The sequence below is a fragment of the Citrus sinensis genome, chromosome 9 (assembly GCF_022201045.2).
Source record: "Citrus sinensis cultivar Valencia sweet orange chromosome 9, DVS_A1.0, whole genome shotgun sequence".
NCBI classification, from domain to species: domain Eukaryota; kingdom Viridiplantae; phylum Streptophyta; class Magnoliopsida; order Sapindales; family Rutaceae; genus Citrus; species Citrus sinensis.
This window is the reverse complement of record NC_068564.1, coordinates 33,872,461-33,891,258: the sequence shown is the minus strand read 5'-3', so window position 1 is coordinate 33,891,258 and position 18,798 is coordinate 33,872,461. Positions and strand designations below refer to the sequence as shown.

General features: G+C 35.1%; 3 protein-coding genes across 4 annotated transcripts; 1 reads left to right on the top strand and 2 right to left on the bottom strand.

Annotated features, from left to right (window-relative positions):
* Positions 1-310: 310 nt before the first annotated feature.
* LOC102616092 (probable protein phosphatase 2C 27) lies at positions 311-3,425 on the top strand. Its single transcript, XM_006473876.4, has 4 exons — positions 311-743; positions 1,619-1,825; positions 2,021-2,232; positions 2,459-3,425. Exons 1-4 carry the CDS (start codon positions 573-575, stop codon positions 3,018-3,020), a joined length of 1,152 nt encoding a protein of 383 aa, XP_006473939.2. The 5' UTR covers positions 311-572; the 3' UTR covers positions 3,021-3,425.
* Positions 3,426-3,508: 83 nt separating this feature from the next.
* On the bottom strand, positions 3,509-6,258 carry LOC102615792 (putative glycerol-3-phosphate transporter 5). The gene is made up of 2 exons (XM_006473875.4): positions 4,767-6,258; positions 3,509-4,277 (listed from the first exon to the last, which is right to left on the bottom strand). The coding sequence occupies exons 1-2, from the start codon at positions 5,713-5,715 to the stop codon at positions 3,733-3,735; spliced, it is 1,494 nt and encodes a 497-aa protein (XP_006473938.2). The 5' UTR covers positions 5,716-6,258; the 3' UTR covers positions 3,509-3,732.
* A 135-nt stretch (positions 6,259-6,393) lies between these two features.
* LOC102615488 (110 kDa U5 small nuclear ribonucleoprotein component CLO) lies at positions 6,394-12,112 on the bottom strand. 2 transcript variants are annotated; one of them, XM_006473874.3, is made up of 11 exons: positions 11,863-12,110; positions 10,840-11,600; positions 10,377-10,445; positions 9,069-10,262; positions 8,861-8,959; positions 8,600-8,758; positions 8,391-8,476; positions 8,090-8,288; positions 7,772-7,882; positions 7,392-7,598; positions 6,394-6,755 (listed from the first exon to the last, which is right to left on the bottom strand). In XM_006473874.3, exons 2-11 carry the CDS (start codon positions 11,584-11,586, stop codon positions 6,657-6,659), a joined length of 2,970 nt encoding a protein of 989 aa, XP_006473937.2. In that variant the 5' UTR covers positions 11,587-11,600; positions 11,863-12,110; the 3' UTR covers positions 6,394-6,656. The 2 variants fall into 2 exon arrangements, with proteins under 2 accessions (XP_006473937.2, XP_052289118.1); XM_052433158.1 differs by lacking the exon at positions 6,394-6,755 and adding an exon at positions 6,786-6,932 and having other exon boundaries at positions 11,863-12,112.
* Positions 12,113-18,798: the final 6,686 nt, after the last annotated feature.

Sequence of the window (18,798 nt, the reverse complement as noted above, 5' to 3'; positions counted from 1 at the left end):
GAAAAAATAAAGAGAATAAAGTATTAAAATGAACTCCAACATATTTCAATCTCTAGCAAAAGGGAAAAAGATGAAAATTAAAAAAAGTAAATAAAAAAGCCACTTTTTACATAATGATAAGAAATGAAAATATTACTGAAAGCGGAAATAAGCAAAAGGGTAGTTTGACAATAATTCCAGCCAGGTTTTGCCATAAAAATATTTCCATAGAGTAAGAACAAAATAATAATAACAAAACAAAAGGATTAGTTAAAGAAAAAAAAAAAAACAAAAACAAAAAAGATGATGAGAAAAATGAAAAGAAACCCAACTAAGTGATATTTTGAGCCACGCTTTTAATAGAAAAATCTGGAATTTAACGGCTACCATCATCTCTCTTTCCCAACAACCTTTTAATAACAAACAGGACCAAGAAGCCCCCACATTTTATCTCAACACAGTCTCAATAATCTCCTCTTAGACCACCCCACATTTAATTTTCATTTGATTCTCTGCTTCCGTCTGCCTTTATAGCTAAAAACATCATCAAAAAAGTTACCCTATTTTCAACCAACTAACATAACGACAACATCATGTGTGTTCAGGATGCTCAAGAAGTGGAGAACCTGAACACTAACACCAACAGCGTTTCTTCTTCTTGGCCTTTGCATTTTGAGCTGTTACACCACCAGATGGAGAATTTGGATAAAGATTCTTCTTTCACCAGTTCTAATGTTCAACCCACCATTGGCGATTCATTTCCGGTAAGACTCCATTTCTTACTCGTTTATTTTGTCTGAAGCTCATTTTTTTTTTCCTATGGAATTAAGTTTAGGGGATCCCTCCTTTTCTTTTCTTTTTCTTTTCTTTTTTATCTTTTTTTCATAATTGCAGGTTGGTGATTTTTTTTTTCTGTAAATTATGGAACTTTGTGAAGTATCCATTCAGCTTAAGCTCATACCGTAATCATTAGTCTGTAGAGTTTTATCCAGCTTTGCTGGTTATTCAATTCAGGACTTGCTGATGACTTTCGTTCCGATTCTTTTTTCCCTGGTCATACAGTGTTTCTTTCTTTTTCTTTTTCTTTTTCTTTTTTTTTTCTTGAATAAACCTCGAGAGAAAGCTTAAATTAAAATGATTAGAAAGTAACATGCAAATGAGGGGGGAAAGGGCCTAACCCCTCAATAAAACAAGTTAAAATTACGTCAAAAGCACGAATAGAAAAAAAAAAAAATTAGAAATCAGCTGAAATAGTAGTATACGGTCAGCATGATAAACAAAAATTAGATTTAAGCGACGCCACTAGCTGCTATGAATAAAGAGCGGCTAAAGTGATAATTTTTCGTATTAGAATTTTCTGAAGATATAATTTCTTTCTTGTGCCTGAGCTTCACTGTTGTTTAGAATTCTTAAGCACTCAAGAATCTTCTGTCCTACTGGAACTGGTTTAAAACTCAGTTTGTTTTATACTTTTTTGCTTTAATTTCTGACATATATTTAATACTTTCCCTGTTTGCAAATCCTAGCTGATGCTTTTCTCAAATGTCATTTTTTCGCCCCCAAGTTTTCCTGATCTTTCTGTTAACTTATTATTGTTCTCATTGTCACTCTTAATCTGATACCTTCCTGATGCATTCAGCTGGAAAGCATTTCTGAGGATACAGTTTCAACTGTCGCTGAAAGAATACAGAACATGTTGACAAATTTTGTCCCTGCCTTGCGATCAGGAGAGTGGTCTGACATCGGTGATCGCACATATATGGAGGATACTCATGTATGCATTAGCGATTTGGCTAAGAAATTTGGTAACAAATTACCGGGTCAAGAAGCCATTTCATTTTATGGGGTAAGTTTGTATCGTAATTATATTGTTTGTTTGCGCTTGGTCGAATTGTAATTCATTTGTACCAATACGTCAGAAGATTTACTTTTATTCATGTATGTTTCTCCTTTAATTTGTTGCAACTTGCAATCCTCTCATGAAAGATGTAAATGTTGTATTCTCATTTCTTCATATGAAACAACTTGCTTTGAGGAGCAGGTGTTTGATGGCCACGGGGGAAATGGTGCCGCACATTTTGTCCGTGAGCATTTGCCAAGAGTTATTGTTGAGGATGCTGATTTCCCTTTAGACATTGAGAAAGTGGTCACAAGATCATTTATAGAGACTGATGCGGCACTTTTGAAGTCTTGCTCTATTGAGTCTGCTCTGTCTTCTGGCACAACTGCGTTAACGGCAATGATATTTGGGAGGTAAGCTCCTTTCAATTTACACTATAGCAAACATAGAGTGATGACTCAGCATTAATGTATACATACGTGTAGTCAATATGTTTTTTAGTAAAGTCGGTCTGGAAAGGTGAGTACATAAGCATCTTCTCATGAGAATCCTTAGATTGCATACTTATTTTGAACATAAACTTTGAGTTACATTTATATTGTGTAATTTGTCTGAAAAATACGGTCATCCTCTGAACAGGTCTTTGCTTGTGGCAAATGCTGGTGATTGTCGGGCTGTATTGTCGAGACGTGGTGCTGCTGTAGAACTATCAGAGGATCACAGACCTGACTGTACAAAAGAAAGGATGCGGATACAGTCATTGGGTGGATATATTGATGATGGTTACTTGAATGGTCAGCTAGGTGTCACCCGTGCATTAGGCGATTGGCACCTTGAAGGAATGAAGGAAATGGGAGGAAGGGGTGGGCCCTTGAGTGCAGAACCAGAACTCAAACTGGTCACACTGACCAATGAGGATGAGTTTCTTATCATTGGTAGTGACGGAATATGGGATGTGTTTACTAGTCAAAATGCTGTAGGTTTTGCCAGGAGGCGGCTCCAAGAGCATAACGATTTGAAGTTATGCTGCAAGGAAATGGTCAAGGAAGCAATAAAGCGAGGAGGGACGGACAATCTGACAATTGTCATGGTGAGTTTTCATTTGGAGCCACCTCCACATGCGGCTGTACAAAAGGCAAAAGTTCATAGAAGCATTTCTGCAGAGGGGCTTCAGAATCTGAGATGTCTGTTAGAAGGATAGTAGCTTTCTTCATTGGCATACCTCTTTTTTAACCTTTTAGCAGCCAAAGGATAGTAGTTAATAATAATAATAGTTACCTGTTCTGTAGAGTCTTTTTCTGTAAATATTGATTCATCAAGGGAAACAGAAAGCTGGTATCAGTCATGAGTCTTGAGTACCATGAAGGAAAGAGAGGAACTTTAAACACACCAAAACTGTGGATTACGATAAATAATATCACACACTCTTCTTTCTCCTTCTCTTTGTTGGAATCCATTGGATCTTTAGGTTTAATTTAGGATAATTGGAGAAAGGAAACCACGTTGTATAGATGGGATAGGATTTGATTTGTACTGACACAGTTTCCGTTGTTGCTCTACGCTCCCGTTTGATGTATAAAAATCACACATATTTTATTTTTCTTCACCTGTTTGATTATTGTAGCCCCTTAAAAAGTTCCCGCAATTTACATATTGACGGAAGCAATTCATAAACCAAAAAGGAGGAAATGAAGAATTTCATCTGAGTTAATATCACTATGCCGTTGCCAGTACATGTACAACAAAAAAGAGAATTGTTTATTCTGAATGTGACCCAAACCCAAAAAAATAGAACATATCTGATTACATGTAAAATGGCCTCAGAAAATTCATCTATGTGCTGTTTTGTATATGAAATTCACTTCTCTTTTGTAGTACAAAAGTAGGTATAGCCTTAACTATGAAACTCTCTTTCATTGTGTGGTTATGCTATTCCAATGCCATTTTCCCTCGTTAAGCTTCTCTCTAATCTCAGCCTTCACAATACGAATCAAGAACATGCCTGCAAAGAGTATAGAAACAATAAGCATAAAGAACACGCTGTTCCATCCGCGGGTTGAAATATAGCCAGCCAAAAGCGGGCCAAGAGCTGCCCCTACAGAACCAGTCCCATCTATAATGGCAGTCACAGTTGCCAATGCTCGTGAATTCCCTTTGATTAAATCCTGAGTACCCAGATCAGCTGCGACAGCTGTCGTAATAAGCGAATAGGGACCATTCACTAGCAAGCCCGAAAGAAACATCAGTGGGATGTTGGTGATCATTGAGATACTTCCATATGTACGGTATAAAACTAGGGCTGGAATTGATAGTAACAAGAATGCAACTGAAGTAACTGCCCGAGCTTCAATCATATCAGAAATGAGACCAGCCAAAATTCCACCAAAAACTCCACCAATATCGAATATGGTAGAAAGTATGCCAGCAGTTTTGTGTGACAAATGCACACCAGCAACAGCTGCATTTCATCAAGAGTTCAATGAATATTCACCACTAAAAATAATCAGATAGCTTTCTAACAAGTTCCAAACAAACAAAATGTTCTTCAGTAAGGAAAGCAATATAAGAGATAAATGCATCATATATGATGGAGCAATCAAAAGAAAGCCGAAGCATTACCACGACAATTTTAGCGAATGACACTAATTCCCAATAATATTAGATGCCAGGTAAAGAAAACAGTTTCAATATCCAGATCCATTATCTACGGCGCTGCAACTGAACCTCGACCAAGGTCCCAACTAATTGTATAACATCAGTTTCACAAAGTTCAAAAGTTACACCATCACTTGTGCCAGTGAGAGACTCTCTACAATGGCCCAATCAAGTTGATATATTGCCACACTAACTCATGCATCAAACAAAATGTCACTCAACAGATACCAACAAGCAACTTTGAAATTCACCTTGCAAGCATACATTTAATATTAGAAGTAGAAACAAGTACCTGTGTGCCTTATGTAGAATGGCAACCAGTATAAAAATGTGTAAGCCACCAGCTTCGAAAAGAAAAGACAGAATGCAAAAGGAGCCACACGAGGCAACTTCCAAGCCTCCAAGAATCCAATTGCTTGCAAGGAACCTGAACTCCCTGATTCAAGAAGCCCCACTTCCTCATTTTCGACTTTATCCCCATTCTCCACATTCATCAGCTCAACCTCTTTTCCTGGCAACTCGAACCCTAAATCCTCAGGCCTCACAACAAGAAACAGAAACACAAAAACCCCAACAAAAATCACCAAAAAACCAGGCAGCACAAATGACCAACCCCAACCAAACTCCAAAACTCCAGAAGCCAAAACAGACCCAATAATGTTACCAATTGATGTGTGAGAATTCCATACTCCCATTATCAACCCTCTCTTTGCTTTCCCAAACCAGTTCCCCAGAACTGCGACCACACAAGGCCAACCTATTGACTGAAACAAACCGCAAAAAATCTGTACACCCACAAAATAGCCTAACAAATGAACATTCAACCAATAGGCCAAACCAAATATTATAGTGAACAAACCACTCCCCATCATTCCAAATACAAGAAACAATCTCAAATCAATCGTATCACCAACATGTCCGGCAAAATACATCCCAACTGAATATGAAGTAAGAAATGCTAAATCAAGCTCACCAAGCCTGTGGGTCCCGTCTGGGCCGTTAAAGGGGGCCCATCCGGGATCGTTTGAGCGCAGGTTTGAGCCATCAAATGTGGGTCCAAGAACGCTTTTGACAATGCTAGGCGGTTTACGAGAAGCATGAAATGAAGCGTAAGCGAAGAAGGTGATGACTAGGGCTGTGATTTGGTGAAAAATTAGGGTTTTGTTTGGGGGTTTAAGGGTTGGGAATAGATTCAGACCTGGCGCTAGAGAAACGGTTTCCTGGTCCTGGGGTTGCAGCATTTCTCTCTAAGGTAGTCAGTAGAATAGAATAATAAGGGGATCTAGGGTCGTCGAAAAGATTTGATTCACACAATTTTAACTGATGCTTTTCTTTCTCCGAAACAACACGACACAAAAATGCCTTGCGGATTTGGTATGATCATCAGAATAACAAAAATAACAAATATTCACCTTTTAAGTTTTGCTTCCGGGTTCCAAACAAGTTTAAGTTCTTCCCGAAGAAGAAGGATAATTTAAGAGTGTGTTTTTCAACCGATAATGTTTACAACACAAGAATAATAATAACAAGGACACTAAAAGAAATTGAAGCGTGTGATTTACAGAGGATGAAGAAGAGGAGAAGCTGGACAGATTTTTGACTTTTAAAACAAGTGTATGGAAAATGACAGTTTGGTCATGTCTCGATGTCTGAAAGACAAGAGTTATGTTTTTCCCAACCTGCCCTTCTGACCAAAGCACGAGATCTCCCCCAAATCTCTAATCTCATGCCCTCTCACGGGCGTTGGGTAAATAAATAATGTCTCGTTAATGTGTTGTAGGTAACTTGACTAGTTGGCTCATCATTATGATTAAATTTGTCAAGGATTCTTCAACGTGAAGTAGAAGTGATTAGAGTTTAAAAACGGGCATCCCAAAAATATAATCTAGCTAACCAGACTCAAAAATTGGGAACACAAGTACAAAACATGCCGTTGATACAGCCGTCACTCGCATAGAATTGAAATCATAAGAAAAAAATTTCCAATTTACTCATGAAGATCAATGATACAATCAGCCACAGGACTTCTGGAAACTGAGGTCTGCTCGGGGGTGTTGTTAACCATGTTTATAACCAAGTAGCTTGACAACAGATAAACCATTATCAGTACCACTTATACATCTGGGCTCTTAGGAGAAAAAGAACTTGATAAAATTGAAGGAGGCGCCTAAGTATGAGCTCATCAAATCATCTGCTGATGAAGATCAGCTGCCTGCTGAGCAAGTTCCACCACCATGGCCTCATCAAAGAACTTGTTGATGCTCACATCTTCACTCATACCCTGCCAAATCCAGGGCAAAATCCAAATGATTAGTTCTTCAATTCAGGATCAATTTCTCATTTTTAAACAAAATTCTTCTCTGAGTCTGAGCTGCTGATTTGTTTCACTCCCTATCCTCGAGGACAATCTTGAATGTATTTATGGCATCCACCTTTATGATTTTCTAAAATTCATGTGCTGGAAGCAGCAAATCGATTGGCAGATTAGACAAAATCCAAATCATTAGTTCTTCAATTCAGGATCATATCTCAATTTTTAAGCAAAATTATTTTCCGAGCTGCTGCTTTTTTTTCACTCCCTATTCTCAAGAACAATCTTGAATGTATCCATGGCATCCACCCTTATGATTTTCTAAAGTTATGTGCTGGATGCAGCAAATCCATTGGCAGATTAGAGAAAATTCTAAAATAGCACACCCAACAACACCAACCCCCCCCCCCCCCCCCCTCTCTTTCTCTTGAAAAAACACCAAATTTTCCATCCAATATATATTTGCCAGTTACACCTAATCAATGGTCTCAAAACTACATGAATGTATAAAAGGACAATGCATTCTCCATCCATTTTCTTCCTAGACCCTTACAGAGCGGATGCAGAAAAAAAGGGGGATAAGAGAGATTGGAGTTTGAGCTGTACCTTTCTACGCCTTGTCTTGACCATAAATTCACGAGCAAGGTGCTGGATTGGTGCAGGTTCAAGCGGCCGCAGAACTATGCTCTTGTCAAGGGGATCTCCAGGAACTATAGCCCAATGATCAAAGACTGAAAGGGAAAATGCTTGCCCTTGAGTATGGTACCTCAAGTCCGTCTCAAAACCAAAACTCTCAATCACTGGTAGAAATGCCTGCAGTCAGAAAGAATGAAAGAAACAAGGATTATAACAAGCATAGAATAGGCAGCATTGGTGTGAAGTAAGCAGAAGGTATTTGCTGCCAGCCAAATAGACCAAGCTAGCAATAAGTCTATCTGTAACACTCATCTAAGAGACTATACTATAAAAAGTTTTCCTAACCGAACCTTAACAATATAAGCTGGAGTTCCTGGTTGAGGAACATCGGCAGTAACATGTCCACGCCTTCTAGATAACACCGTGTAGATTGCAGAGACACAATCAATTGGAGTTTGTATCTGAAAAAACAGCAGCAACGATGATGGCAAAATCAGAGCAATGGCAATAGAAATCGCACACACAAAATGAAGTCAAAAAGACTTATCATGTAAAATAGATAATCAGAGAACTCTCCTCAGGTTACACACACTCGTACCATTCACTTCCACTTAAGTTATTCGGTACACAGTCTCATTTTTAACATGACAGAAAGAGCATGTATTTACCTCAACATAATACACCGGTTCCATAAGCCGAGGGGTAGCCATAAGAAAAGCTGAATAAGCCACACGTCGAGCTGTGGGAATGATCTGACCAGATCCTCGATGCAGCGGTTCAGGTGCAATCCTTGCATCGACTATTTTAAACTTGACATTTCTGATAGGTTCATCACAGAGGGGTCCTTCTCGAGCACCCCACTGAAATCTGTTCAAAAGATGATAAACCATTCACGATGAGCCAAAAAAAATCAACAATAGTAGGAAAAAAGAAAAGAAAACAAACAAAAGAAGATATTATTCAATTTACCCTTGAACAATGGAATCCTTAACAGCATTCAGCAAGCTCTTGTCAACTTCCGTTGGGAGTGTGTCATCTAATAAAATATTAGGTCCCTTTGGGAGCAAAATACATTCAATGCATAAAGTTAGGCTCTCAACAGAATAGGAAATAAAGATATCTTGCCAAGATTAATTTGGAAAAAATAACATATTACGACCCTTGAAAGTATATCTTACCTGCTTATCAGGTCCAAATGCCCATATAGATCGTGCTGCAAGTAAATCCCAGTCATATTTTGTTTTAAAGAAATCACCAAGTGTCTTCCGACTCCAATCAATACTTACAACGCCGTTCTCAATATCCTCGGCAAGTCCTCTCTCCAATGGTTCTGCAATCTGCCAAATGAACAGGCATTTAATAGGCCTTCTTACAAAAACTTAATCATTTGCAAGTCCCAAGAGCACCAGGATCAAACAAAAATTAGATGGCTTCCCTACCATGGTTATTTTATTTTTCTTGTTGGGAGTTTCAGCAAAACACTTCATCGATGAAGACTCCACCACTGTTTCACAGAATGAGACAACAGGATCTGCCACCTACAATTTAAGCAAAGTACACACACTATGACAAAAGTATCCAACAGAAGAAGACCATAGGGATCTTTGAATGATTCCAACAACAAAAAAGGTTTAAGAAAATAAGTACCTTGACTTCAACTTCAGAATAGAGCTCTCTCAGATCTTTCATAATTGAATCCAAATACAACTCTCCAGTACCCAATATAGTATGCTCTCCAGACTCCTCAACTTTAGTGATGGCTAGAGGATAGCTTTTGCTAATTTTCCTAAGACCCTCCACCATTTTAGGCAACTCACTGGGGTTTAGAGGCTCAGTAGCTGTTTTCACCACTGGAAGGGTATTGAATTGAAGAGGCCGGAAGATGTAAACATCTTCATCATACTCTAGGTTACAGAGAGTAGCGGATTTCATAATTGATGCATCCACACCTTCAATAAGAACCCAAGAACCAGGAGGAGCACTGCTTATGGGTATCCTATCTCGAGCTTGATAAATCCATAATTTTGTTACTTCTTTAACAGTCATGTCTTCCTCATCCTCTGGGGAATAGCCTTCTCCCAATACACGTACACTCTGTCCTGTCTGAATAATACCACTATAAACTCTACCAAAAGCATCAAAGACACTGCAATCAGACTTGGGATACAGCTTGGTCACATTGACCATAAGGGGGCCAGAAAGATCACAATCTACCATCGCCTTGTAAATCGTAGAGTTCTTAGGTCCTGTGTATATATGATCTACTTTTCTAGCTGCAGCATCCTTGGCAGAAGGAATAAACTTAACCAGCATATCAGTAAAGCCTGAGGCTGAACCAAAAACTGAGCTACAGGCCAGCCTTAGCAGAGGCCTGACATTCAATCTGTAAGTCGCATTGCTAAGAGTGACACCAAGTTCAGCAAGTGTTGCCTCCACACTCTTCTTGTGTTCTCCAATCACTTGGCTATATATTTTGTAGAGGGGTTCAAGCACAAATTGGACAAATGATCTTTCCCCTCCACTAGCAGGGGGTTTCTTCTTGAATACCCTGGTATCAGGATGAAAATACATGTCTCCCCAAAGACGAGAAGCAAACTTCTCAGCGTCAAATGGGACCCCATGGAGTTTGACATATAACTTCGCAAATGAATGTAATGTGAATGACCATCCCGCACTGGCACTAGCAAAACAAACATTCCCAGCAGCTGGATCTATAACTTGAACATTTCCAGCCGTGGTAGAAGCAGCAGAAATGTGGTTATTGATTACTTCAATTGTATGCCTCAGTTTGTGGTAAGCATCTTTGGGCGGGAGTTTAAGTTCTGTTATTAGCCTGTCAACCTTTAAAGAGATTAAAAAGAAAAAAAAAATCAGGAGGTGTAAATACAACATTGGAGCACCAGTTCATAATGAAATACAAGCACGAGATTTGAGCATGAGAAAATGGATATTTACCTTATTAACTACAACTACAATAGGTAGGCGCTCCTGGATAGCATGACGTATAGCCCTCTCTGTATTCACCTGTGATTCATAGAGTACCATAACTTTCAGACCAAGTAGCCCACAAAAATAATATGGTTCACCAAGATGTTCAAATACACTCCATTAGAGATAAGAGAAAACAGCAACAAAATCGACTTAAACAACAGAATCTAAAGGCAAAGCATAGGTCACCAGAAATGGACATGGTTGAACCTAATAGAGATTACGACTTTCTAGATGCCCAAAGAGAGATACAAGCAACCTCGGTGATTTCAAACTTCACACTTCAGTCCAACTTACGTTGCTCATGAAAACCAAAGGCATACATAGGATTTTTACAATCAGGGGAAAAATAGGTTCCAGCCAATCTGTGGGCATAATTAGATTATCAGAGAGATGAATATTTAAAGAGTACAACGAATGCAGAATTTACCATCACTCCTTCAGCAGCATCAACAATCAAAACGGCACCATCAGCAAGCCTGAGAGCAGCAGTCATTTCATCAGAGAAATTAACGTGACCGGGAGAGTCCATGATGTTACACAGGTAAGATTTTGAGTTGCTGTCTTCCAGAACAAGAGACATGGGAACAGCCTTGATCGATATCCTTCTCTCTTGTTCATCAATCCTTGTATCCGTGTACCTCGTGTGCTTCTCACTATTAGGATCAAAAGTAGACATATGGTGTGTCTGCTCAATCAACATATCCATGAAAACAGTCTTCCCATGATGCAAGTGCCCCACAAGAGCAACATTCCGCACCAAAGTAGGGTTTGACATGAGACCAACAAGAAACTGGGTCGACACGTAGGTGGAAGAATCTTTGACCCCAACCTCAAACTTGATATTCTTAACAGGTTTAATTATAGGTTGCTCAAGAGGTTGTTCGTCCTCGTCCATAACCAAAGTCTCCACATCCTCACCATAAACCTCTTCTGCAGTCGGATAATACTTCTTATCCTCAGCAAGGACAATCTGGTTATCCATATCAACATCATTAGAAGCAGTAATCCACCCATTGGAAGCAGTAGCTGCAACCTCACGATCAGAGGCATGCCCGTCTTCGTCTGCCTTGTCTGGAAGGTCTTCATCCTCATCATCGTCTGCCTCACTCTCTCGATCCGACTCAATTTCAGGACCAATATAGTTCCCAAACTCGTCATACAAACTGTCATCCATATTATTTTTAAAATCTAACACGGTAAAGACAAACAATTAGAAAGCAACGCAATCGAGGAAAACAACAGTTTAGTAAAAGTAAATACTTTCATATGGATAACAATCAGAAATGGGGAGCCTTAAAAAGTAAATCTAGGAACTGGGTGCGGGTATCAAGTATTAAATAGCAAAATTAAGTGATTTACAAAAAAATAAGTAACACAACGTCCATCAAACACTTGTAATTGTATTAATTACATTTGAAAAGGAAAAAAGAAGCTGAAGAAGAGAAACTACCTTCAAATTACAGGTTCCTTATCAGCTGGGAAGTAGAAGAAGTTGCTAATAAGGGTTTAGGGTTTAGGGTATTGAGAATTGAGAGCGGGAGAAAGAGCCGAGAGAGTTCTCTACTGTTTAATTTGGCCTAAATTTCCTTCGATGGGAAAATCCGGATTCGGGTAAATCCCGTGCGGATCTCCGGAATCCGCAAAATAGGTCTCTGGCTAACACAGAACCGAGCCGAATCTGACCCGATTATGTACTTCCATCCTTGGTCGGTTGTACTCACAGCAAAAAGTTTTTTTTTTTTTAAATTATCATTTATATATCCTATAATTATTTTATTATAAAAAATATTATAACACTTTGAAGGTATATCAATCGTCCATTGTAAAGTTGACAAAATATATATGCAGTCCACTAAACCGTTACTTACTGTTTAAATAAGATGACGCTAGAGGAGTAATTTGATATTTTCATATGATACAAGTGATAATTTAAGGGTATACAAATAATAATAAAATAATTTAAAAGTATACAAGTGATAATTTTCCTTTACTTTAATTTAAGTTTCAAGGTAAAATCGTCAATTCACTATAATTTCGTTAATTTTCAAACAACATCTAACGGTTTGGTGGTTAGTGGATAAATTTTATCAATTTATGATGGATGATTGATACACCCTCAAAGTGTTGTAGTATTATTGATAACGGAGCAACTATAAGGTATACGATTAATCATTTCCCTTTATTTTTTAACTTTTTCTTAATTGGAAAAAGAAAATATTTTTAATATGAAATATAAAAATTCACATTTTACGATAATTATAAATTAACTCATAATTTTATAGAAAATATCTACAAAATTATCTAATTACAAAGCCGCGAGCTTCCATATTTTTAATGCTTCAAAAAGTAATTGCTATTAAATTTGAAATCCATTTTGTAATTTGAGAATTTATTGCTTTCTTGAAAACAAATGTAACATTTCAACTTGATCATTGTTTTCATTGTATAATTAGAAAAAAATATGTAAATATTTCAGGTTTAAATTTTTTATTTTCATCTATATTTTTAAAGAATTGATTATTTATCCAATCAAATTATTAATTTATTAAGTCTGCAATAACGATTAAAAAGAGTAAACATTATATCTAATGCTAGATGTTCTAAAATTTTTGTTTGCAATGTTTGACATGATTTATTCATTAGGTGCCCATTTGGTATGATTTATCTAATAGTTATAAGCTCCTTTCAAAATTTTTATTATTGTTTGGAGGTATTTTGAGTAGAGCTTTTGTAAAATAAATAAGTTATTTTGCCTCTACTAACAAATGCTCAAATTTAAGTTTTTATAAGTAGAAGTTGAAATTTTTTTAATATTAGAATGCTAAAAACATCTTTTTTATGTGACAATCTTATATCATTTCTTTGAGAACACAATTTTAAAAACTTGCCTACTAAAATAATTTTATAATTTTTAATCAAAGCTATCATTGATAGCTAAAAAACTAAAAATTTTTAGTAAAACTTCTACTAACAAAAGCACTAATTAAATGGGCTTTATTTGAAAACATATACTAAATGGAGCCTAAGTAGATAAAATAAGCTTAAAAATTTCAAGTGAATTTGTTGCATTAAGCCTAAGCTATCAATCATATACATGGCCTGAAATATTGCTTATGATTTACGTATACATTAGTAATTGAATATTGGCCAATTTGATATAATCAAAAGACTCTTCCATCGATAAGTGACATGCATGCATAAATCACGACATGTGATTAACTATTATCCGAAAAGATATTGATATAAAATAGAAGGTATGAATGAAAAGAAGGGGGAACAAAAAAAGGAGTTTTCAGCATTAAGTATCAATCAACATAACATGGTATTCATACAATAGTTGATGAAATCGATAATGTAATTAATCAACATAAGTAGTATGAATAGATAGATTATTTATACTCTAAAATATATTTTGAACTCTATTATTTTAAATACTCATTTAATAAATTTTAAAAAGGGTGGAGCTATTTAAACTAATTAAATTTATCTCTACAACCATTTTAAAAAATAAATTCATCATTAAGAATTTTAAATTTAAAATCTCGAAATTATCCTTCACTAATATCTTTCCCTACCCTCACATTTTGCAAACTAAATATTAATTTCACTTTCTTTCTTACATTCATTTTTTGCCTTTCTTACGGTATCATAATCTTTATTTTATACTTTCTAAATATAAGAATTTTTTTTCCTGGTATTCACTAACTTTTGTGATTGGTAAAAATTAATTTTTTTTTATATTTTCATTAAGTTGCTAATAAAAATTTTGTTGATGGGTTTTGCTCCACTTAGTTTATGACATAGCCTAGAACAAAACCAAATATTTAAGGTTGAAAGAAAATATATAAAGGAATTGATGAGAATTGAGGAACTAAAAATGAAAAGAGAAGAAAGTGTTAATTAAGTAATTTTAATAAAAAAAAACTATTTTAATAATAAAAATATTAATTAAAAAGATAGTGTAAAGAAGAAATTAGTGGGTTCAAATAGTACTACGCTTTTAAAAATAGATATTTATTTGACACTCTTTTAAATACCCAAATAATCATGAATCAATCTAATTCATTAACTATTTTATTTATTTTATACACCTGTTCAAATATTCATTTCACTTCAATCTTATTTTCTCATCAAAATCTCAAAGATAATAGAAATTTGAAAAAGTCATAACTTTATTGGATTAACTTCTGGCTCTATCTTGCCCCGTGGGCACCATACGACCTTTATTCACCTTGTAGTGAAGTTGCCATTAAATGAGAAAGAGTAATATCGTGCAGGTGCGAAGTAGCCACGTGCCACGTGAAGCAAACTGGGAATACAGGTCATTAGATGTGAACTATTAGTGTTGCAATTATTTTGTTTTAAGGGAATAAGAAAATGTTGTTGAATATAACAATAAATTAGTTAGATGAAAAAGTAGTTGTTGAAGCAAGTAGTTGGTGAGGATAGGAAGATGTGGGAATTTGGTTGTTGCAATTGGCATAAAATGTAGGTGATTTTAGCGGCATATAAGAAGTGATTGAATTACCAAAACTACAACGTTAATGAAAGAAAAAAATGAACCAAGAATGAAAGGATAGGAACATGTGGGAATTTTTTTTTTTTGAATACTATTTATACAGGACTGTAGGTATTACAATTAATATTTACACACAGATTCTACAATTGGGACCTTCATCGTGGCATGCACTCCTCTGAAGCGCTGCCCAAATTCTTCAAACCCTCTCAAATATTCGAGGGCTGTCCACTCTACTCACATTTCGTGAGGAATAGACTGGCTCCACTCAATTATGTGATAATTGAGGAAGGATTGTAAATAAGCCTCATAAATACTTTTATGGAGGCTCGAACCCTTGCACTCATTATTCTAAGTGCAAAGGCTCTCCCACTGGACCAAAGGCCCATTGGTGAACATGTGGGAATTTAAGGGTGTAGAATGTGGTCCAATATACTGAAAAGCAGCCAGGTCACACGGTGAAAAAAGCAGCATGTGGCATATATAGAATAATGGGTAATGCAGTCATGAGAAGGGAACTATTTTTATAGAAAGAAATGTAAACATGACAATAAAATCTCAATAAATTAATAATTTGGATTAAATTATGATTTTTTTTTGACAAAGTGATAAATTAATAATTCCATAAATTTCAAAAATACTAGTTGTTTGGGGTGAAAATTCATTCTAACCAAGCATCTATGAGAAGGAATGTGCTCCCGTAAGCCAAAAGCAACTCCTCGTGGAAACTCATTCTCGAGGAGTCGTCTGCTGGTCACTCTAATATTTCTGGACAGGGTAGACGTGATGTGAGACCCTAGTCCTGTTGGATCAATACATGGGTTTCTTCTAGAGAATTTGGGCACAAAACCTACTCAACAACTATTGCGACACCCATATATCTATATGACTTGTGCTAGAATAAAACAAAATCCATATGATATATCTACATGACATGTGAAAAATATGTTCTCAGCAATGTTTGCTTCTTTTTTAAATTAATTCCAACTTAGATCTCATCTTTGTCTTTTTGTAATGTGAAAAAAGCTATAGTTGGGTATTGTTTCTCAGTAACAAGAAATTATTCAATGTCAACATCATCTACTTCTTTGTTTAAAATGGTTCGTATAGTAGAATTATTATCTTTAACATGAAAATAAAAACCGTATAGTAATCTTATTACTATTAATATAAAGCAGCTAACTATTAAAAAATCTTCTTAAAAGAAAACTCTTATTCAAATAAAACATAATAGATATCAACTCTTAAAAAAATATTTTTTAAAAGAAATTTTTTTTATAGATAGTTATTTTTTGGACTGAATCAATATTTAAATTTTCTAATACCTTTTTAGATGTAATTTTTTAACAAAATTTTTTGATAACTGAATATTTCTTTCTCTCTCCTTTTTCAACATGATGCTTGTTTTCTCTGCATATATAAGTTTCTTTTTCAAATGTTTATCATACTTGGCTATTGTTAGCCTGTTGAATACTTGTTAAACCGCATGTATTTGTCTTTTTTTTTTCCCAATGATTTATGATATAGATTTGAATTTGAGGAAAGTTTTTGTGCTTATGGTCAGATAATTGTTTGAATGTTTTCAGAAAAAAAAAAGATTTATTGTGTTCCTAAACGGTGTCAGGGTTTTCAATTGACTTAAATTCAATTGTCCATTTCAGTAAATTACACTAGAGACCTTTTTATAATTTTTTAATGAAAATTTGGGTGTCCAAAACACATTTAAGAGTATAATATCCATTATGAATACGTATATTACACTAGAGATCTTCTGCGCGCTTACTTCTGTAAAGATCAAATTAAACAAGAACTTAATTTTATTTTGCAATAATTTCTCTGCCAAGGATTACACAATGGATAGAGGATCATTGGACATTCAAAAACATCAAATTTTGGAATTAGATGGAGTATGTGTAATGCTAAAAAATTAAAAAAGTAGGGTTATTTGAACCTACTAAATACTTTTTAAATACATTTACTATTGAAGCCCATTATTGAAATTTATAAATTAAAATTTTACTCTACATATCCACATAAATACAAATATATCCTTAACAACCAAATTCTATCCTAATGAGATTACTAAATAAACCCGGTAAACATCATTAACCTAGAGATATCAATTGGTTGCATCTTTCAATTTAGCTTAATAAAAATATGAAAATAAAATTTAATCTAAACCAATCAAACAAATTTTAATTTTTGGAACTTTTCTGCTAAACAAATATGTGTAGTTTATTACTAATTAATGAAATCGTATTGGGATTGAATCAATTTAAACAAATCAAATAAAAGTTATGAAAAATAACTTTCTCTCTCTCTCTCTCTCTATGTTTCTGTCTCTAGCCCTCATTTTTAGAGTTATTTCTAACCAAATAGCAAAATTAAAATGAGAATTGAAGTCATCGTTTAAAACTATAACTTAGGTTAATTATATGAGATCGAAATCCATTTTTAGCTGTTAAAAGACTTGAAGCCATTGTTTTGCAATTAGCCACATAACTTGAATCCCTTTACCCTTAAAAGTTGATCTTTGCCAACTAGAAAATCAAAGATAGGAGGTTACTACAACTTAGAAATCTCAATCCAAGAATTAGATTTATTTCATTTAATTGTATAGTTTAATAGACATTCGTAAAAATAAAAATAAAAATTAAGTCCATATAATTCTAGGGTTTAAGAGATGAAGATGGATGATAAAGTAAAAAAGAGATGGGCATATAGAGTACATTATTTTATTTAATTGCATAATTTTGTCCATAATAGTAAATTCATTAATAAATATTTTGATGGGTTCAAAAAAACCCGCCTAACTTAAAATCATTTTGAAATTTTTATTAGGTGTATTTAGAAACGGGCCGGGTTTGAATAGCATCACTCTCCGTAAATATATGAAGGCCGAGAAACCATCTTTTTCGGGGCATTGGGCATGAATGAGCCCATTATCACGACATTGACCGTCTTCTTGGTCAATTTCCAAGGCTAATTTGGGAGGCAAGCAACGAGGGGGTAGGAACGGAATTGACTGGTGAACCCACTTGAGCCATACGTCATTCGGTCTTCAGGTGTTTTTATAATTTACTTTGCAACTCATTTTCACTTTTCTTTTTTTTTTTGTTTTTTAGTATTTTCTTAATTTTCTTAAGGCAACTTATTTCACTCGTTGAATATGTTATGTTTTTCTTATTTTGGGCACATTTTAAGCTTCTTTTACTGCAAAAATCACTTCCAAAACAAGAAAATTCCAAACATATTTACCAAAATAATTATATCATTTTTTTTTTGATGCGATGGGACTCGTTAAAACGAGTTAGACAGGAACAAAGCGGGGTTGGGTAACCCCAAACAAATCTTTCAAAATAATAGGATAGATACTCACAGGAGGATTAGGGAAAAAGTGCAAGCCAAGAGGGGCTGATAATTATATCATATTTTGATCATCAGCTTTAAATTTAGACAACCAAACCAAAATATTTTATAATAAGATCATTTTTCTCGGCTCAACAAACTTAATCTATTTGTTATTTTGAAAAGAAAAAAAAATATGTAGAATTTGCTTAAATTGCACACTCGTGTGTTTGACAATAACAATGGAAATTGCTAGATCAACACCTCACCAAACCAAAAAGTCTTTACTTAAACAAGGGACACGCAACTAGCCTCCTACCCTCTCATTCTTCATAAATACATATACACGTACATACATACATACATTATATCCATTAAAAAGTAACTTGAAAACACAATAGAACCCAATAAAAAAATAAAGGTTTTATTGGTTTCATATATATATATATGTGTGTGTATTCAATAAATATAGGAAGGAAGGATAACAGTCATACGATTATAAATATTGAAATACTTGTATGT